Here is a 23166-nt window from a genome sequence, read left to right as displayed (position 1 = left end):
GTGGCCTTGTTCCTTTCGGCTTCTTGGTCGCCGCGGTATTTCCACAACAATTTGTTAAAAGGTATTTAAACCTTGTTGTTTCTTATTTATTTTTAAAATTACAAAAGTTTTTTAGGTTATTATTTTAAAGCCCGTGGGCGTAGAATCTAATTTGCGTCTATGCGTCTTTTCTTTGAGCCGTCCGAAGACGAACTGAGTTCCGTTTTTTGTGTTTGTTTACTTTTTATAGTGGCCAAACTACAAAAAAAAACGTTCCATTAGGCAACTTATATTAACACTGCGTTTACACATGACAGGACAGTTGAGTACATGTGGTGATTGTCAAAAACCGACAACTGCAAAAACAGTTGTAAAATTATTTATGGAAATCATAGATTTCTTTTTGATTTTCGTTCACATATTTTGTTATTGCTCAATTTCTTTTGTTTTCAATAGATTTCAACTATTTTCTCAATTATATTTTAAAAAATGTCAAAAAATTGTTGCCCCTAATGTTTGTGAAAAAATGGTGGGCAGTTGGAAGACAAACGAAAAATGTAGGTATGCATTAGTAAATCAGGGTTGTATTTTAAGACAAATTATCTTGTGTAAACGCCGTTTGCATTAAGCCGAAAACACATCCAACGTTTCAGTAAATTTCGCTGTCATTTGTGATAAAAGAATAAACAAAAATTCGATCTATATTGCCCTTGCTCGTTTATCAGAAATAACGTCCAACTTTAGCTGTGCCTGGTTACCCTAAAATTTGTAACAATTTGCACCAATTGTTGCTGTTAACACGAAACACCAGCAAAAGAGAGCGATTCGAGAGAGACATTTTGACAGTTCTTTCACTGAGAGCTTGCAAATTCTTGCTGGACAAATTTCTTCTAGCAAGCACTTCTTCTTCCTGAAAACAATCAATCAGCCGTTTTTAGTTTTTTTGTTGATTTATGTTTGTGAACATTAAAAACAATTTTATTGTGGAAATAAATAACATAGTCTAATTGTATTGTTTTATGGAGAACAAATTTGTAAAGTGGAAAAATACTTTTTTGTTTCATTTTCTTTTTTATTTTTAATAAAATACAACGTGTTTGCTTCCTTTGTTGGCGGACAAATTGTTCTGTTTTGGCAAGTCAGCTGATTGCTTGCTGGTTTTTGCTGGGAAGTGTCTGTTTACTTTTTACAATTTTCTAGTAAAAGAGAATAGGTGTGTCTTTTTACGTGATAATTCGTAATAATTATTACGAAATGTTACTAAATGCTGTCTTTTTACACAAAAGTTCAGTAAAAGAGAGCGAAGTGAGAGAACAAGTTTGACAGTTGCTTGCTGAGAACTTGCTAAATGTTGCTGAAAGAATTTTTCCCAGCAACCTTTAGCAAGTTCGATCAGCTGTTTTTTAATCATCTGCAAATGGTCAGCTGCTCAATGTTTATCTTATTTTTTGTGGAAAAATACTATAAATATTACGACTCAAGTTTGTTTATTGATTATTTTATTAACATATTAATTATTTTCTATTTATTTTGTTTAAAATTGAAGAACTTTTTCATTGCTTTGGAGTTATTTTTTCGTTCATGCATTGGCGCCAATGTTTTTGTTTTGGTTATCAACTGTTATCTTGCTAAAGTTTACTAAATGCTGTCTTTTTACTTTTTTCTCTATTTTCGTATCAAAGAGTAAAATCTCTCTTACTCTCTGAAAAGAAGTTACTGAATAATTATTACTGAAAAAGTAAAAAGACACAACTATTAAAAACCCCTTACTCTCTGAGAAAGTTCTTGCTGGACAATTCTTGCTGGGAAAGTAACCAGACAGACTTTTTACTGAAACGACACTCGCGGTCCGTTGAATGCCGCGTTATGACAACCACATGAAAACTTCAAGAACAAACTTGGCATCACTTACATATTTTTTATGTGGTTATTCATCACGTTATCATCTCAAACCTTTTTATGATGAACACAATGGATTAATGCTTGGTTTACCTTTACGAAATCCACTTGATTTCAACTGCCAATTCCATTGCTTAAACGTCAAATGAAATCCAATGGATTTCAGATGAGTTTTCATTTGACGTATACACAAAGGAATTGACAATTGAAATCCACTCGATTTCGTAAATTAAACTTACTATAAGAGTCACCGAGAAGAGTGGACAGTTTTTGGGGAGCTGCACGTACTTAAGCCTAATCTAACACAGTTCTATGGAGAGAAGACACAGTGTCCTACATTTCAAAAAACAGAGAACGTGTTTTACTTTCTTAAACGGCTACAGGTTTTGCCGTGTTAACCTTCTTTAAGAGTATTTATTCGACGTTTGCGCTATGGAATTTATATTTGAAACCCAGTGGGTTTATTAAATCCGGTTAAATGCAAACAGGGTATTATGTCCCATGAAAAAGGATATACTCAGCACCCAGAAGAAGACAAATTTATTTCAAGCATTCACTTATTTTTATTTTAATATAGGCATTTACTATATTTTATACACATAATTTTTTTGTACAAGAAATTATATATTTTTTTAATTAGACAAAACAACAGAAATTAAATTGTTCATATAAAAATATATTTCTCAAATATTTGTTTATTTTTTTAATAATAGTTACAATTTTCTTTTGTGATGTTATTCTTTATGTTTGGTACAATTCAAGTAAGTTATTTTGGCGACAATTCTGAGATAGTCGCTAATGCTGCCCAAATACAACTTAAAAAATGCTTAGAAAATGAGTTTTGTTAAAAATAAGAAATGCGCTTTCGTTTTAAAATTGAACTACTTGCCTGCCTGCCTCTTGAAAAGAGCAAAAAAATAAATAAAATAATTACGAATTGCACTAACAAAAAATTGAACTAAAAAAAGGAAAGAAACACCGGGCCATCAAGACCATTTTTGAGAAAAATACTTAGAAAACTAAATATACATTTTTTGTTTTTGTTGTTATAATAGCCATACTATACTAATTAAGGTTTTAAGTTATGATTAAAAAGCTTAAAAATTAAATTTAAAACAGTCACTTAAAAACTAAACAGGGTTATATATTTCAAACGTACACACACATCCACTCAAACACATGTGGGGCCTTATGCCCTTGTTGTGGTGGTGGTGATTATTCCAAAAAATATAGAAGATTATTTATGTTTTACACAGAAGTACAGTTGATGATCGATCATTCCATGTGTGGACGTTTACTGGGCGATACTAAAACGGCCTGTTGTTGTCGTGTAAAGGCGGGATTGATTATGTGATTTTCATAGCGTTTATATTCGGAGCCTATGTGCTCCAAATCTAAATTGGCATTAAGAACAACGACCTGGAATGAAACAACACAATAAACGTTAAAATGTCCATTTCTTTTTGTTTTTTATGTTTATCGTCAGTTCTTCGACTTACCTTTTTATTAAAAGCTGGATTATTAATCAACCACTCTTCGTGTAATTTATGCAATTCTTCTAAATATTTAATTGGTACACAACTTTCCTCGGAACGTGCCCGTTTACGCATACGTTCGTAGACCACCTCGGGTGTTGTACGTAAATATACTGGAAATTGAATTGTGAGAATTAGTCGAGGTGTGTACAACCCCCCTATGTAGATGGATATATTTTCTTACCTATGAGATCAGCTTGAACATGTATTGAATCGTCAATGAATTTATACCATTCCTGGAGAACATGATACATTCCGTCGTCAATAATTTTATTTCTAAACATGTTCTCAACAAAGCAATATCTGTAAAAAGGAGAAACATGGAGAGACATCTTGTTAGGGGAAGCTTTATATTTTGCTAATAAATCAAACAAGAAAAAACTATCAGTCGGAAATATACCCTCAGCCTGGGTGAAGTTCGACTTTCATCTATGGACAGTGGTCGGAAACACAACCAAAATCCTTCTCCACAAAAATGATATATTTATGAGGTTTTCACTTCCATAGTAGGTCCCTATACAATAGGCGACCTCAAGAAACTTTCTTGGGAGACTACTGTAGAAGAGGAGACCGCCGTAAGAGGGTCCCATAGAATATGAGACCTCAGTAGCAGGCTTCTCTAGAAGAGGCGACCTCCGTATGAGGCTCCTACATAATAGGAGGCATCCGTAGGAGGCTCCTATAGAATATGAGACCTCCGTAGCACGCTCCTATAGAATAGATGACCACTGTAGGATGTTCCTACACAATAGGCGACCTTGGAACGAGGTTACTGTAGAATAGAAAACCGCCGTAGGAGGTTCCCATAGAATATAAGACTTCCGTAGCAGGCTCCTATAGAATAGGTGACCCTCTTAGGAGGCTCCTACAGTACCAGGATCCTATAGAGTAGACGACCTCCGTAGGAGGCTCCTATAGAATAGGCGACCTCTGTAGGAGGCTCCCATAAAATAGGAGACCTCCATAGGGCGCTCCCATTGGGTAGGCGACTTTCGTAGGAGACTGCTGTACAATAGGCGACCTCCGTAGGAGGCTCCATAAAATATACAAACTCCGTTGGAGGCTCCTATAGAATAGGTGACCTTCGTAGAAGGCTCCTATAGAATAGGTGACCTTCGTAGAAGGCTCCTATAGAATAGGTGACCTTCGTAGAAGGCTCCTATAGAATAGGTGACCTTCGTAGAAGGCTCCTATAGAATAGGTGACCTTCGTAGAAGGCTCCTATAGAATAGGTGACCTTCGTAGAAGGCTCCTATAGAATAGGTGACCTTCGTAGAAGGCTCCTATAGAATAGGGGACCTTCGTAGAAGGCTCCTATAGAATAGGTGACCTTCGTAGAAGGCTCCTATAGAATAGGTGACCTTCGTAGAAGGCTCCTATAGAATAGGTGACCTTCGTAGAAGGCTCCTATAGAATAGGTGACCTTCGTAGAAGGCTCCTATAGAATAGGTGACCTTCGTAGAAGGCTCCTATAGAATAGGTGACCTTCGTAGAAGGCTCCTATAGAATAGGTGACCTTCGTAGAAGGCTCCTATAGAATAGGTGACCTTCGTAGAAGGCTCCTATAGAATAGGTGACCTTCGTAGAAGGCTCCTATAGAATAGGTGACCTTCGTAGAAGGCTCCTATAGAATAGGTGACCTTCGTAGAAGGCTCCTATAGAATAGGTGACCATCGTAGAAGGCTCCTATAGAATAGGTGACCTTCGTAGAAAGCTCCTATAGAATAGGTGACCTTCGTAGAAGGCTCCTATAGAATAGGTGACCTTCGTAGAAGGCTCCTATAGAATAGGTGACCTTCGTAGGTGACCTTCCATAGAATAGGCTACCTCTGTAGGATGCTCCCATAGAGTAGCAGACTACATAATATAAACTTTTGGGTCATTTGTCTTGACGATTTTGGACATTTCGAATAAATGCGGACATTTTTCTAATAAATTAAATTAGGATTAAAATACAACAATTTTGGGAGTCACTCTTTTGAACGGTTATCGTGCCAAAGACCTAGAAAGCATGGAATTGCCCGCGAAAAAATTTATCGTTATAATCAGAATTATAGTGGACTACCTTCGTTGGCAATTTAAAAACCATCTTCGAACATGCCTTAATCTGCACTTAAGCGAAAATTTTAAACGGTTTTGAGAGAGGTACCGGAAGGAGTTGTCCCATATGGTACATATTATCGAACTTAAGATTGAAAGAAATGTTACGAAATGTCAAAGTTAGACTAATATGAGTCGCCATTTCAGTTGGTCGCTGTGAAATTTCGGTAAAAATGTCAAAGCTATCCTCGGACAGGCCTAACCTGCACTAAAGCGAAAATTTTGAACATTTGTAAGGGAGGTACCCGAAGGTGCACACAAATCAGAAAAAGAGTTTATCAGTCATTTTTAGGATTAGGGTTTTTTGGGCCATTATCTCTGGAAGTATGGACTTGTCCCCGAAAAAAAATTGTACCGTTGTAATAGAGTGACCACGAGGACAACCTTCGTGCGCACCATTCTAGCTAAAAAATTTAAACTGTTTGGAGCGGAAGGAGTTGACCGATATGACCACCCATCGAGGTTGATACGTTCGAGAGCTATCGTGCCAGACAGGAGAGACGGACGAAGAACTTGATTGTTGACCTCTTACAAAGCAATAGGCCGTTCTGTGATATTATATGCGTCTCGAGCATGATATACAGTGAAATAATATTCAAACCTGCCAGAATGCCGCCCTGAGGACTGCGGTAAGACGTTGTCGATGCTTGGCTGTTAGCTCAGTGAGCATCCCTGCCACGAACTAGTGGCATGCTTTCCACACCCAGGCATGTCAGTAGAGATCTTCAAAATATGGAGAGATAGGTCCAAAGGTATAAGTGAGAACCTTTAGATCAACGAGCCTATTAGGCAGACTTGAATAGCACTCGGGATTCGGACGATGCAGACGCCTCTATTTATATTGGGCCCGAATTGATGGCACGATACCCAACACGTGACCTACATGTGTCCAGCAAACCCTACTCACCTCTCTCCCGATTGCAGGTTGCAGAATTTTTGGATCTGGGTGCTGAGTAAAATATAACTTATTTGCGTTGCTACAACAACTAGGAAAGATGAAAGTAACTTGGAGGAGGGGAGTACGGAATCAGACACTTAACTAGCATCAATGTCAGTTCAAGCTAGTCCTATATCGGCACATGCCAGTATGAACTTCAATGGCAGAATACCACAAGGACATCCAAAGATACTCAAACATGAGTCAATGACTCGTAGGACAGATCTGCCAGAAAAGATAATAGGTCTGTCTGTTAACTCACTTGTTCTCTGTTAACTCTCTGTTCTTCATTGAGAACTTGCAAGTTTTTGCTGAAGAAAATTCTTCTAGCAAGAACTCGGAAGTAACCAGACACACATAAAGATAGTGCTTTATGTCAAACGTGGTGTGATGTATCTTCGCAAATTCGTGGTATGTCATTCGAATTTACATTCAGAGAAGGAAGACTTGTTCATAAGAAGTAACCTCTGGTATATGAGAAAATTCAAAACAACTTAAGCTGAAACAAGTAAAAAAATTATCAGTCCGCTTTGCCGACAGAGATACCCTCAGCCTATGTGAATTGAAACTTACGTCTACGGTCAGATCGAATGTATTTATGGTAGTTTCATTATTTTATGGCCTTTCTTGGACATTTGGATTAGGATTAAAGTTCAAAAGTGTTGCAGAGGAGGTACTTAAAAGAATGGACCGACATAGTCCATTATGGAAGTGGATCTTATTTTGGGATATATCGCCCACTAGTCATTTCAGTGGGTCATGTATAACTTATGGACCAGTATGCCAGGAAGCATGGACTTGTCCACGGAAAACATAATACCGTTGTAAGCAGGGAAACAACGAATAGCATCGGCATACATTTCCAAAGGATCTTCTAACACACCTTAAACTGCACTTAAACACAAATGTTGAACTTTTGTGGAGGAGGTTCCCTAAGGACAAAATATTAGGAGATCCAAAGTTTGGACCAAATTTGTTCAAGAGATATTGTGCATACCATTTAAGAGCTATTTTTTAAATATTCGGGGAACTACCGGAAGTTGTGGGCCGGTATTGCCTATCTTCGAACTGAAAGTATAACAAAATATCAGGAAGGCCAGCCACTACATATGGTGCCATAGGGATTTTTACACCTTTCGGGCTGTTTTCTCAAGAAGTATGGACGTGCCCCTGAAAAAACGTTTACCGTCGTAATTGAGACAGCGAATGCAAGTTGCTTCAAAAAAATCAAAGTGATTCGAGAGCAGGTGTTAAAGTGAACTTATCCGTAATTTTGTGTGATAGGTACCCGAAGGAGTGGACAAACATAATCCATATTCGAACCTGATCTATATCTGGTAGACATATTAGGATGTGCAAAGTATGGACCAAATCGGTTAATTCCTTCAAGAGTTATCGTGCGCACAAATTTTCCGAATATTTCCGAACTTTTGTGGGGGAGGTACTGAAAGGAGTGTACCGATATAACCCATCTTCGAACATAAACTAAGTTTGGACAAAATATTACGAAAGCCAAATTTTGGACCAAATCGGTTCAACCGTTCGAGAGTTATCGTGCGCACCAGCCAGCCAGACAGACAGGCGGACATTGCTAAATCGACACCAAATTGTCTGAAACACATTTCGTCCAAATATACTTAGGGTCTAAAACCATTATTTCGATGACGCACATTTTGCCCGTATGAAATTGTATATACCCTCGTTAGCATATATGCTGAGGGTATAAACACATCCAACGTTTGAGAAGAATAAAGAAAAAGTGAAACTTGGCAGCACTTTGTCTTTTATTCTTTTACCAGAAATGACACAAAACTTTGCTCAAGCGTTGGATGTGTTTTCAGCTTAACCCTCATTTACCTCGACGCGAGGCTCTAACAGATAAGATCTTCATTATAGACCTTGTAGCTGCTCAATCCTATAAAGAAGCGGCGGCGACAAGCAAAAAAGTAGAAAATATGAAACCAACTGCCGCAAGCAACTTGGTGGAGGTAATCTGTGTTCCCAAGCTGAACTCAACCCATAAGGAAATACATCCGTAAAGGAGGTCAATGTACAAAGGGGTCTGCTTCTAACTCGACATAAACCCGAAAGGCTCGGGTAAAGCGTAGGCAGAATCGGTTCTAGAAACATGCACAGGCTGCTAAAAATCAATGTGGTAGGGCCGTCTGAGAAACCATCATCTTCTGAGAAGACGAACAATGCTCCACAGCAAAAAACTGTGAAACGGGTTCGTTCTTCCCAAGAACTTGTTGGTCTAACTCAAATCTAGTTGTTGACTGTGAGTTTTGGGAACCTTCGGTGGCCGTATTTCGGGAAGCAAAAAAGTAGAAAAGATGAAACCAACTGATTCAAGCAACTTGGTGGAGGTAATCCGGTAATCTGTGTTCCGAAGCTGAACTCAACCCACAAGGAAATACATACATCCGTAAAGGTCAATGTATAAAGGGGTCTGCTTCCAACTCGACATAAACCTGAAAGGCTTGGGTAAAGCGTAGGGAGAACCGGTTTTAGAAACATGCACAGGCTGCTAAAAGTCAATGTGGTTGGGCCGACTGAGAAACATTCATCTTCTGAGAAGACGAACAATGCTCCACAGCAAAAAAACTGTGAAACGGGTTCGTTCTTCACAAGAACTTGTTGATCTAAACCAAATCTAGTTGCTGACTGTGAGTTTTGGGAACCTTCGGTGGCCATATTTCGGGAAATATGACAGTCACCAAGGAAGAAAAAATTATACCGTTGTAATTACAACCACAGATGGTATCTGCGGCCAAATTTTCGAAGCCATTCGAAAAGCGGACTTAAAATGAAGTAGAAAAAAATATTAAACATTTTAATGAGAGGCGACGGATGAAGTGAATCTATATAGTTATACATAGTTAATCTTCGAACATTATCTATGTCTGAAAGAAATGTTTGAACGGTAAATCGGAATATCCCCGAGAGATTAATCATGCATACGAGCCATTTTAGTTGGTGACCATATTGTTGTAATGAGAGCCACAAGTTGCATGTAATCTCTCCTAGAACCTAAATGTAAGCTTATAGTTTTTTTACAAACTGATTTTCCACACCGTAAATTAATCAGAAATACGTATAAAAATCTTAAGAAACCCCGGTGTACTTATATATATTTACACTATTCAGCACTATTCTTTTAAAAACCAAGCTTAGATTTGAAAACTTGTTGCATTTGATAATCGAAAGCAGATGAAGGGCCTTGATAACAGCTAAAGGTAGATAAGCAAAACAAAGCAATAAAAATTAGGTCACGTTTCCTCAAATATATTAATTGTGGTTTTCAAACAATCGGTAAAACACGTGCTTCCGATAAGTGAACTGCGTAAAAGGCCTTAGCAAAATAAAACATTTTGGAGAGATTTTAATAAAAACTTTCTTCCTCAGGCAAACAACATCATCGTCATTGCAAACCACCAAGGTTTCAAATAGAAAACGATATACGGCCCTAACTCCTCAGATTTTCTTATTTCAACATCTTTAATAAAAATAAGGCAAACTTGTCTAAAATCTTTTCCACTTTGAAGACATAATACCATATTGTACGCATTTCTTTTTTCATCCCCTCTTTGATGTACCAACTACTACTGACTGACATTGATTAATGAATCACTAAACAAAAAACAAAAATAACATTAGCATAACTTTAAATTCTTACCTCGAACTGAAAATGGAACGTTCCATAAGTTTTACTGGTTTTTGAGTTTGCTGCGTGTGACTTTGCAGCATGGTCAATGTGACATATGATTGAAAAGGCATGGCCCAACGTTCGGGTTCTTTGTACATAAGTTCCTAAAAATAAGCGAAATATTGCAACATAAGTACAAACATACATACGCACATATTGAAATTGGAAATATTTGCATATATTCATACAAATATGCCATCCAGTCACCGTGCACTGCTGTACTACTTACCAATAAATTAACACCCCTTACGTTGCGCCATTTCTCCACAGGCTCTGTGATAAGGCAAATTTTATCTTGGAACTGCTGGAAATGATTTAAGAAAGTAGTTTTACCACTGCCAATGTTGCCCTCAATAAGGACGGTGAATGGTTGAGTTCCGGCAGCATATTTGGGCACTTTACTAACAGCAGCACTATTTCCAGCCATCACGGAAGAGATTATGCGACCTTCAAGAAGATATATAGATGGAGGACACAATGAGAAATTATTTTTCAATAAAATTCAAGAAATTTAAAGAATTTTTTGTTAAACAAATTTTGAAAAGATTTTCCATAATTACAGTAAACAAAAAATACGGCCGAATAGTGTATATTTTTCTAAACCAAAGTGCGTCAAGTAGTTATTGGGAATTATTTAATCAATTTTTCTACGCCGTTTTAACGTGAATCCACAATTTTATTGCGAAGAAAATAAAAACACTTTCACAAAGTTTCACCACGGTTTTGGAAAGACTTTTTTCTTTCTAACTCCACTTCGTTCCTCCAATTTGATGATGTGATCACTCTATGAAAATGTATTTGTTATTAATGAAAAAAGCGGGAAGTATTTTGGCGCTAGAAAATATCAGAAGATTGTCAGTCGTTTGTTTACGTTTTTATTCCAAGGGTTTAATTGTTGTAATACGTTATTTTGTGTATCTGGCAAGATCGTTAGCGGCGTTATACGGACGTTGCCAACATGAACAATTTTTATTAATAGGACGCCAAATTGCATTGAGCTAAACAAAAACGCATGACGCATGGCAAAATGTGGGGTTCATCATGAGCTTTAAAGGTAGAAACACAATGACTTTTGTTGCTTGCTTCACGCTCAATTTTATGTAAATGAATAAAGGCCAGGTACTACCTAATTCAAAAGCGATTTTGGATTTCTTTATGCCTTTACACAAATTCAGGCTTGGATAAGCATGAATTTCTCATTGTGGTCTCACCTTATGAGCTTTAAAGGTAGAAATACAATCAGCTCGTCGCTTGTTTTGTTCCAGTAAAAGAATAAATTAAAAAACAACCTAATTCAAATTCGTCCTTGCCGTTCATTATTCTTTTATTTATTTTATTTATTCAATTTAACATGTATAACAAAGCCAATAGGCCAATGAAATACAATATGCTTAAAACAGTGACTCACTACTCAATGAAAAGGACAAACGTCCAAATTAAATCGGGTTGACCATACCTTACTACTTTCTAAATTGCGGGATGTTTATGGGTTTTCTTGTAGTGCTTGCAAGCTGTTATTGTCTTACCTGTCCAATAGGAAGCAAATTGTGTGTTGGTGAACGGAGTAGTGGGGTTCTTCCTGTCAAAAGTGGTGTTCCTCAAGGTTCGGTGCTGGGGCCACTTTTGTTCATTATTTTTGTTAATGATATTTTTTATAAGTTGCAAAGTTGGTGATTTCCATTTGCTTTTGCAGATGATATGAATTTGCTCTTTGTTGGGGATGTTAGATTTTCAGCCACACTTCAATCTAAAATGGACCTTGTTATGGATATTCTGCAATCGCGGATGTCTAGTAACAGATTGAAGATTAATCCATCGAAAACAAAGGCTTTGTGTTTTTCTAATGCGTTAAATCATAATTGATGTTGAGTTATGACAATAACCGAGTTGATTTTGTTCATGAACTATGTTGTTTGGGTGTTGTGTTAGATGATAAGCTGAGTTTTAGTCAGCACATTAACTCTGTTGTCTCTAAAATTAATTTATCTTTGAGATCCCTTTATGGAACTGATCTTGCCTTGCCCATCAATGTAAGACAAAGATTAGCCCATGCTCTGATTTTGCCGGTAGTCTTATATTGTTTGGAGGTTTATACTGGCACTACTCAGGGTAGTGTAGATCTCATAAAACTTGCTATTAATAGAGTAGTTCGTTTTGTGTATGGTGTGAATCGCAGAGAACATATTTCTCCTTATGTAATAAGATTTCTAGGTACAAGTTTTCAGAATTACATTGACTTGCGCCTCCTTGTATTCTTTTATAAATTAATTAGAAATCAATGCCCGCAATTGTTAGTGTCATTGTTTAGTTTTTCAAGCTCAATGAGGCGACTACAGTTAAATATTTCTAGTGCCATTCATTTAATGGATAGATCTTTTGAGGTTAGAGTTGCAAGACTATTTAATTCATTGCCAAGTGACTTAAAGAATTTTAGCGTTTCCCCAACTTCTTTTAGTAATAAACTTCTTCGCCACCTAAGCTAATTGCGTCTGTTCTTTTAAAATATATATATTTTTTGAATTTATTGCCTTCTGATGAGCGTAATGCCAAGTCTATACTTGCGCTCTAAAATCCACTGGATTTCACGAAATCCTGAAATACATCCCGGTGTTTACACTTATTTTTTTGTTGAATTCATACATATCACAATGATCAAGGTAGATGCATACGCGCAGCTGATCGAACATGAATTTTCAAAACAAGTTGTTGCAAATTGAATTATACCCCGGTTACACTATTGAAGGTTAACCCACTGGGTTTAATAGATCCAGTGGGTTAATCTTTGCTGGTTACACTTAGCTTTTCGAGGATATAAACTGTCAGCTGATGTTTGTTTACGTATACATACAAAATAACTAATAAAGTCGTGTTTTGCACTTTTACAATTTCTAGTATGAGATATCGTCCCCTCTTTGCTCATATTGGTATATTTTACACACAGGGATACATTATTGTATCATGGTATCAAGCGTACTTTCTGTTAAAATGTGTCTAATGTAAAAAAATAAATAATTTTATGATTTTCAAATAACTTTAGATTTATTAACTCCATAAAATCTCATGCGACCAGTCGTAAACGTGTAAAACACGACTAACTCTGTTGCAAAACCAGTTGCAACTTTTGGTACTTTTTGAGTAGAGTTGGATTTTTTTGCACAAATACCGAATACAACACTGTATTTTTGGTGGATTTGTGCCGGATTTAAAATAAACCCAGTCGTGAGAGGATTTAATTTTTGTATGACAAATCAGGTCAGATTTGACCAGATTAAACTATAAATTCTCATAAAGTGGGTTAACCCGGCAAAAAACTGTAGTGTAACCGTGCTATTAGTCATCAAAAATATACTACAATATAGAACTCTAGAACTTTATTTCAAAAATTATCGTAAAACTATCTATATATCGTATTAATTGTGTATAGAACCCGTTCCCGTACTCCGAAGTCTAGCAAGACTTACACTTCTCTTTAAACAAAAATAGCGCCGAATAACACCATATTCTCCTGTTTTCTGCCATACAATTTTGGCATAGTAGAAACTAGCAACATGTTCATTATCATCTAAATACGATAGCTGATACGTTGATTTGCTGCAGTTTTTGCAATTTCCGTAATTTTTTCGTTCCCGTATTTTTTAAGAAATTTGTATGGGGAAGCAGTTTTAGACATTTCGCTCTTTTTTCTAACATTACCATTAAAAAAGTACGAGAACGCAATGAAAAATAGCATTGTAACAAAGTAATCTAATATTTTTTTCACATTGTTTAAAAATTTTGATTCTAAAATTTTTTGTTGCAGCAATTGACCATCTACCTTGTTTATTGTGATACGTGAAAAGTGTTGCAACTTTTGGTACTTTTTCAGTCACAAACAGGGTTGTATATCACGTGTACTGTGATTTCGATGTTGATTTCGCTGAAATCACGAAATGAGATGATTTCATTTTTGTATGCGAAATCATGATAATTTTTGCTTGATTCCGCGCGAAATCACGAAACGCCTTCAAAATCACGAAAAGACGCCGAATGTAAACCAAACATAAGATTATTTTATCTCAAATTTTATTTTATATTTTTTTATATTATTATACTAAAGACTTTTTGATATATATAACTGTTGGGAGTAGTGTCAACATGCATAAATGTAATATAATTTAATTCTTTTCTATTGGCCCGATGGCTTGAATTAATGTAAAGTTGTTTATGAAATAAATAAATAAATAAATTACAAAAGTACTGAAGAAAAAACTTAATACATAATACTATTATTACTAAAAATTTAAACAAGTATGGTAGCATGGGGCGGCTGTGCCACTGGGGCGTTTGCCACCGCAGATTTTCTTGAAAACTACAAATGCAAAAAAAACCGTTAAAAGGAAAATTGTGAGTTTAGGAAAGATCTATGATTTATATCTATCCAATGCTGGCATTTGTATCAAAGACATGATTTAGGATACAAGCAGTTTTGTGTTTTTCAGGGTATTGCAAAAAAAGTTCATGGAAGGTATATTTTGTTATATCTTGTTTGCCTTTGGTGATATCCAAAATACATTTTATACTGTTAAAAGACAACTTCTAAAGAATTATATTCAAAAAATAATTTGTATTCAAAAAATAATTATAAATGCCAAAATTATTCATATTATGAAATGTGTTGGGGGTGGGGCGCCTATGCCAGGATGGGGGTGGGTTGGGTTAATGTGAGAAATTTGTCGGGTTTAACGTATATTGTTTATGTTATAGATATACCACACTATAAGCTGAAATAAAAATCAAATATTATGCTAAACGTATCGTATTGATGTAATATTATATCTTTTGTATCTAAATTTAGCATACCAACTTCAATTGAATGCTAGGACCTGCTTCTTTTTGTCAATTGTAGTATATTTTTTGATTATTCAATAGATAAAACGTCCCTTTATTGTACAATTTTGATATTTAAGCAAGAAGTGTGGTAAATGAATTCTTAGAGTCCATTGGCGTATTTGAAAAAACTTTAACAGTGTTGATATTAGAACATTTTGAACAAAACGTGGCACACCCTCCCCATGTTACCATATATCATAAATGAAAAACACTATGCATCAAGCTGAAAACACATCCAACGTTTGAGTAAAGCTTTGTGTCATTTCAGCACTTTGTCTTTTATTAATTTACCAGAAATGACACAAAACATTGCTCAAACGTTGGATGTGTTTACAGCTTCACACAGTGAGGTACTACTCTAAAGCATAGTACACACTGACCAACAAAACTGACAGTCATCAAGGTCTATTTCGTTAATATCAAAGTCTGGCTGAATAATTACTTTCCTAATATGCAAATAACACTTTACATATTGCATTTCATATATTTTTAGCTAAAGAAATGCTTTTATTTTCGAGAAAATTGTACTAAAGGGACGTTGACTGTCAGTTTTGACTGTCGGTGTGTACCACACTTAACAAAATGAAGCCACGCAAGCAAGAAAAATCCACTGTGTTTCTATCTTAAAGGTGCAAACACAATGAAATTCGTCGCTTACTTCACGCTAAATTTCATGTAAAAGAAAAAAGGGGAGGTTCTACCTAATTAAAATGCGATCATGTATTTATTTATTCTTTTACATAAAATGAGACTTGGATAAGTCCCAATTTACATTAGGCGAGTTTACTTGCTGCAATTGTCAGTTTGATGGAGAGAGAGGTGAGGTATATGGTAACCCTTTGCCTCTCAAACCCTCTCTCACCCACAAACTGACAATTGCCGCAAGTAAACTCGCCTAATGTAAATTGGGACTAAGCGTGAATTTTTCATTCTGTTCTCACCTTAAGCGCTTGTAACGGGTGATTGTGTATCTATTACCGTTTTGGCAACACTGGTTTAAACAGCTGGCGCACGTTTCGTGTTTTGTTTCACTGTCAAACATCTTCAGTTTGGTCTATAATTTAACAATGAATCGTCTTACAAACGACAACGCTTGCAAGAATGCAAGAATTGAAGCCGAACGACCTACCGCAACGTAGAATTTTTGGTGAATGGGCTCTTGGAAAGTTGGCCAAAGATCCACTTTTTTATCGAAAAGTTGTGTTCAGCCGCCTAGATCGTGCGATTTAACGCCTTTAGACTATTTTTTGTGGGACTATGATAAAGCTCATGCCTATACACACATGCCCGCTTCAATTGACTCATTAGAAGACAACATTGATGCATTTATTCACGAGATACCGGCCGAAATGTTGGAAAGAGTATGCCAAAATTGGACTAAGCGGATGGACCATTTGAGGCGAAGTCACGGTCAACATTTGCATGAAATAATCTTCAAACAATAAATTAAATGGACCGTACTACCGATTCAAATAAAGATTTCATGCATTTTTCTGAATTTTATGTTTTTTTTTTTTTTTTTTTTGAAAAACTTTCCTATAGTCTTAAAAAATCACCCTTTATTATATAACATGCATCATTAAGTTGTCAATTCCATATAATCTTTCAAATTGCGTAAAATCTTAAAACACCTGTTTTAAGCACAAGTATAAAATGTGTCATTTAAGTTGTCACTTAAAGGTGGGTTCGTTTAAGGCGTGTTTAGACTAGCATAGCAATCAATGTCGTATGAGCTGTCACGTATTTTATCCATACGACATCCTTTATGTTTGTCAAAGTCCATGCCACTTTTAAGGCCTCGACACTTAAGGCCAGAACAGAATCAATCGTGGCTTGCTTCCCAAATGTCAAATTATAATGAAATGCCAGAGCCTCCTAAAGGAGAACGCAGGCGGATTTGCAAAGAGGCTCTGGCATTCCTTTATAATTTGACATTTGGGGAAGCAAGCAAAGCAAGAGACGATTGATTCTGTTCTGGCCTTTAAACGGCTGGCTTTCTGGCTGAAATCATTTCTGGGAAAGGAATAAAGAAATGTCAGAAGCACATTTGAGTTAGGTCGAACTTGGCCTTTAGTCTTTTACCAGAAATGACTTCAGCCATAAAGCCAGTCGCTTAAGGCCTGCGTACATAAGCTGCTTTGCCTGATTGCCTTGCTTTGCTGCTTCAATAAAAAAATAAAAGAACAAAGAAGGCCGACCCAATTTCCAACTGATGGCAACCCAGTTCGAAATTTCGTCTTTATTCTATTATTTTTATTACGTCAGAAATGAAGCAGGTAAGCAAGGCAATCAGGCAAAGCAGCTTATGTACGCAGGCCTTTATGTGTCAAGGCCTTTAGTTTTTGCGCTCACACTAGCATACATTTTCGTATGACCACATAATATAACTAAGTGTTTACACCAGACAGTTTGTCTTCAAATACAACTCTAATTTACTAACACATACATATATTTGTCGGTTGTCTTTCAGCTGTCCATCATATTTTCACAGACAGTCGGGTTAACAAATTTTTGACATTTTTGTGAAAAAGAAGTGATACGATAATTCAGACGCGTTGAAAACAAAAGAACATGAACAAAAACAAAATATTTGAACGGAACACAAAAAGAAATCGACGATTTTTATTCATAATTTGACAACTGTTTTTGCAGTTATCTGGACGCCTACGTCACACAGGCAAGTTTTGAGTTTTTGACAATCAATACATGAACTGAACTGTCCTGTCATACGTAAACGCAGAGTAAATCACGCAACAACCCCATGGTACAATTATTACAGGTAAAACACAAGTGTCAGCTGATTTGATTTTGCCGTAACACTAGTGTCAAAATCATTCTGAAGTTTTGATATTTTTCCTTTTGTTTCTTTGTCAAATTATTTATTTTGTTGTTATCTGAATAGGATGAAAATAGTTTTGCTACAAACAGAAATGTTTGCGTTTTAAAATTATTGGTAATTGATTAAAGTAACAGTGGAACATTGGTGGCTGTGTTTGAAGAGAGTCAATCAACCATAAACTCAAGCCTCATAAAATCCAAATTGGTCGATAGTAAAAAAATAGATGGAAAATCTACCGATATTACATGGAATAACGCTGTAATGAATTTATGCTCCTCCGCTGTCGAATATGATTGATCAGATTCACCTAAATACATGGTATGAAGGTAGATGTTACAGGAAATGTATCTTCGAAGAAATTCGATGCTAACACAGGTTTCATCTAAACGTTCTTTTATTTTGTACTTCCATAAATAACCATCACCATCTACACAAGATGAACACAATGATCTCCAAATGGCAACAACCAGATCATTTCCTGAATCACTAAATCGGATTTGGAAATTATGCAGTAATGAAGATTACTTTAAGCAAGTACTACTAACAAATGTGTCCATGGTGCAGTAGTTAGCATGGATGAAGATAGTGGGTTCCAATCGCCCACAGAACGACAATTTGGTTCCACATCCAGACTATTCCTCATGCTAACCTTCTAAAAAGTTTCTGCGTTTACTCATCTAGTTTCTTTACCCTTTCTCACATTTTCATAGGTCACTCCGACTGGACATATTCCTTTGTTGCACTTTATCCTTTTTAACTTTTATTTATTATTTTTAAATAAATATCTATATGAAGGTCAGAATTTTTGTCTATTTCATTTGTTAATGTTTCAAAAAGTAGCTAGGAGTATCCACGCATAGAATGACATTTTGTCTGAGCAATGATGCCGAAATTTGCAATTAGTTTTGCTATCCATGATTGGTATGCCTCTATGTCACTGATCGCCATCATCATCATGATTTCTTGTACTTCAAATTACTCTGCTTGAGAATTTTTCTTTGCGATTTTAAATCCTGGGCTTTAGAGATTCCATCTAAAGGAATGATTCTTTTTCATTCTGGACATGTTATTAACAGTAAAACCTACCGCTAATACTAATTCCCGCTAAGGAGACACGTAGAGAAACATACCCAGCAAAAAAGTTTGGAAGTAGTGCAATGCAGAGTTATGATTTATTTCAATACATCTTTCGATGCAGTCCACACGGAGTTATGAAAATGCACTGCGCTTGATACATTTTGGAAGCACTCGCTTAAAGATCCCTAGCCAAGCAAGCCAATTTTTTGATCCCTACAGTAGCAGTCTTTTTTTCTGAACACAAGAAAGAGTGTTAAAATTCTAAGAATTTGTTTTATAAAAAATAAAGAAATACAAAGTAAAGTTATGAACATTGCTGTAATTCACGAGACGCAAATTATTTTTGAAGTGGAAATTTGAACTGAAGTAGGAGGAAAAATGAAAAATCATTTGGATGATAAAGCAATATCAATTTCGATGTCATAAAAAGCAGAGTAGAGGAAGTAAACTTAGTTACGATCAAATTTTATGGAGAGTTTTTATAATTTGTGTTAATGTAATAAAGTTAATATTCTTGTTTTACACGAATAAGCAATGTATTTTATTTATTTTGGGATATTTGCAATGGCTTGCATTTTATAACATCTTTATACTGCATTTAAATTCAATCCAAAACACTACATCAAAGGCTGTGATTTGGATCGAAAATGGAGTACATCCTAGCTATGTGCCGTGGAAGCAAAATGTAGTGCATCCTAGCTGCGCGCTCTCTTGTAAAATTCATAAGTGAATTCATAGGAAAAGATGTACTGTGTCTACGTTCCCCGCAGGTTGGAAAATTTCTAAAGTAGTGCCTATACGGAAAAGTAATGATTCTCGGGATTATAGACCTATATCAATTATGCCGATAATCTCAAAGATGGTTGAGCATATATTGAAAGATCAAATGCTGAGTTACATCAATGAGCTATCACTGTTGCATGATAGCCAGTATGGATTTAGATGTAACCGTAGTACAACGTCCCTCCTTGTTGGATTGACTGACAATGTGAGGAAGACTGTTGGTGGGGGTGGTTGTTGTGTTCTGTTGTCTTTGAACCTTGAAAAGGCCTTTGACAAAATTAATCACTTCATTTTGATTAAGAAGTTGCATCGTTTTTTTAATTTTTCGTCTTCAGCGTGTAAGCTTATCTTTTCGTATTTGTTCCGGAGGTTGCAAAATTGTGTTTCGAGTATGCTACCTGTGAGTAGTGGTGTGCCCCAAGGTTCTGTCCTTGGGCCTTTGTTGTTTATAATGTATATTAATGATTTGTTTTGTTGTATTAATAGTAGAAATTGTATGTCATTTGCCTTTGCTGATGATATACAGGTTTTGTTTAAAGGGGAATATGTTTTTATGGATGTTTTGCAGTCTTCTATTGATTTTAATATTAATATGTTAGTCACGTGGTTGTCCAACAATGGGCTCTCAATAAATACTAGTAAGACTAAGGTTATGTTTTTTGACAACTTCCAAGAGAGTTCTATAAATGTTTCCATCTATAGGGAGTCTATAGATGTTGTAAGGTCGATGAAGTGTCTTGGTTTGTTGCTTGATAGTGGTATGGAGTTTGATCTGCATGTTAATTGTTTAGTTTCCAAGGTAAACTTTGTTTTAAGAAAGTTGTACTGTTTGGATATTATCCTACCTAAGAAAATTAGGATACAGGTAGTACATGCATTGATAATGCCGCATTTTTTGTATTTTATGGATGTTTTTGTTGGAAGTTGTGGCTATGTTTTGCGTAAGCTTAAGGTATTGTTTAATAGGGTCATGCGCTATGTTTTTGTGCTTAAACGTCGTGACCATATTTCTTCGTATGTAGAAGAATTTCTTGGTAGTTCGTTTGATGCTTTTCTGAATATTAGGTGCCTGTTGTTTTTCTTTAAGGTGATACAAATCCAAGCCCCTTCCTCTGTTTTAGAGTTATTTGTTTTTAGTAGATCGGAGAGGAATAAACAAATTCATATACCGCTTTTGACCCCTTTGTTGGTTTACCGCAAGATCTTAAGACATTCAGTGGCTTCTTAATCTGTTATAAAAGGAAGTTATTTGAATATTTCAATCGGAGTGATTTTGAAGATTAATAATTTTTCGACTAGTACAAATTTTTGTTATGATTGTTTATGTTCCTTATTTTTAATATTGCTTAGCTGATTTACTAAACATATCTTCATATTTTCTTTAATTACATCCTGTTAATGAATTTTAATGAAATTATTAAATTTAATGTATTGTTAGTTTTAAGCTTTTGGAGTAGTGTATGTTTTGTAGCTTTTGGAACCGCTCTTGGCCCTATGGGCTAGGTTCCCATTTATGAAAATAAATTGAAATGTACACCAGCGGCAATTGTTCTAGTTATTTAACTGCATCCGAGGATGCAAACTTTTTGCTGGGATTGCTTATATTTCAAATAAATCCTCATAAAGAAGGTTAACCCTGCAAAAGGCTATAATATAAACAAGGCCTTATTCCGTTTCTAAATATTTACAGCATGTTCATGTATGTCGACCGAAAGGTTTCTTGCGCTTCGGAAGTCGAAAAAAATCATTTTCTGTTCATGTAAACACCTTCCAAACGAAAATCTATGCGACCGACAAGCCATACGAAATAACACGTAAACGTACACTTTTCCTGTAAATTTGGGTTTATGTATTTCGAAAGGACTGTCTCTTGTAGAAAGAGAATGTCAAAATCACTCACTTGCTTTGTAGCTGTCGAGTAGAACGTAAACTCGCGAATAACACCGAAAATCTTGAAACAAATTTGTGCAACACATTCTTGAAACAAAATAAAAATTTTATAGACACGTTTTGAAGGCTGCTTCATTCATTGTTTTGAAGAAATCAATCAAATAAAATAATTCAAAATACCGACACATTTTATTTTTCAAACAAAACAAATCACACATATTCCAATGTTTGTATGTATATGTGGATTTTGTTTTCATTTCTCATTTGGCTCTCATTTATGGAACATAGTTGTACAAATGTACATTCAAATTAGTAGTATTTCCCATAGGATACGTAACGGCAGTCGCACGATTGTTTGCGAAATACATGAACGCATTTTTAGACGGAAGTGAGTGCCTGCCTTCCTTTCGTACAGGTTTCCGTGCGACATACATGAACAGGCGGTTAATTTTTTTCAATATTTGTAACCCCAAATGCCTCGGGACACAGAAACTAGTATTTTCGCAATATTCGCCCATGTACATTTGGTCTGTTCCGGAACTGCAAGAATCTGCACATTTGTACTATTTTTTCGATAACATAAAGGAAAAATTGTTATCGTAGTAAAAATCTGTTGATTCTTGCAGTTTCTGGAAAATTACATATTCAGGGCTATCATGAATATTTCCCGCGGAATTTTCCGCACGGAAAAAAATTTTGAAAAGTGAATTTCTTTTAAAATCGATGTTTTAAAATGTTGAAAACTACTAGAATCACTTAATTGTGCAATATTCTCGTCGAATCGACAAAAATATTCCCTTTTTGCATATAAATATGGAAATAAAAAATTGTAAAAATGGGGAAAGGGAAAAAATCCGCACGGAATTTTTATTCATGATTGCCCTGATAGTTATTGTTCTATTCCGGAAAATCGATTATCCCTACTATTACGGCTAAACGAGGTCCGACTGTAATAAAACCCAGCATATGCCGATATGAACGAGCCGACATGAACACAAAGCATTGTTAGCCAAATTAGCAGGTAACATAATCAAATTTCGTATAATTTTAAATAAAATAAGTTTCATGTCTTACCTAATATCTTTGTAATCATTTTAGGAAAATGGTGCTGAACTTAAATTTGTTGTAATTTCCAATATTAATTTCACAATACAATTCGACTTCACTTGTTACCATTTCTTTCGCGACTAGAACATATGTTTTTAGAATAAACATGCCCTTGAATAGCAACCTTATTAAATGGCGTTACAATAAATATTACAATTATTTTCCGTTATATTCACTTATTTTTAAAAGAATTATAAAGAGAAATTTTGGGATAGGCCCTTGCAAAGCCTATATTTAAAGTAAATACGATTTATATTATTATATATGTTTACATTTTGTAGTTAAAATTAATTCACAAACAGGTGTTTTATAAATTAAACAAACGTTTGTAAAGAAATCCTTGATATTAAATCTGGTTTAATGCTACGTCACTTTTCTACTAATCAATGACATGTGGCAACATCGACATTTTCTCAAACCAAAAACAGTTGGTAACTCTCTAAAT

The 23166-nt window shown here is 35.5% G+C and overlaps 1 protein-coding gene across 3 annotated transcripts; it reads right to left on the bottom strand.

Moving 5' to 3' along the window:
• Positions 1–2417: 2417 nt before the first annotated feature.
• dnk (deoxynucleoside kinase) lies at positions 2418–22808 on the bottom strand. Of its 3 annotated transcripts, XM_073960169.1 has the most exons (7): positions 22689–22800; positions 11683–11945; positions 10386–10603; positions 10127–10260; positions 3598–3716; positions 3378–3526; positions 2418–3297 (listed from the first exon to the last, which is right to left on the bottom strand). In XM_073960169.1, the coding sequence occupies exons 3-7, from the start codon at positions 10581–10583 to the stop codon at positions 3154–3156; spliced, it is 744 nt and encodes a 247-aa protein (XP_073816270.1). In that variant the 5' UTR covers positions 10584–10603; positions 11683–11945; positions 22689–22800; the 3' UTR covers positions 2418–3153. The 3 variants fall into 3 exon arrangements, with proteins under 3 accessions (XP_073816270.1, XP_073816267.1, XP_073816268.1); XM_073960166.1 differs by lacking the exon at positions 11683–11945 and having other exon boundaries at positions 22689–22808; XM_073960167.1 differs by lacking the exons at positions 11683–11945; positions 22689–22800 and adding an exon at positions 10717–11017.
• Between the last annotated feature and the right edge of the window lie 358 nt (positions 22809–23166).

This window comes from Musca autumnalis, unplaced genomic scaffold, assembly GCF_047663935.1.
Source record: "Musca autumnalis isolate F117 unplaced genomic scaffold, ASM4766393v1 scaffold_1, whole genome shotgun sequence".
NCBI classification, from domain to species: domain Eukaryota; kingdom Metazoa; phylum Arthropoda; class Insecta; order Diptera; family Muscidae; genus Musca; species Musca autumnalis.
The sequence above is the reverse complement of the archived record's forward strand: the minus strand, read 5'-3'. Positions and strand labels throughout refer to the sequence as shown.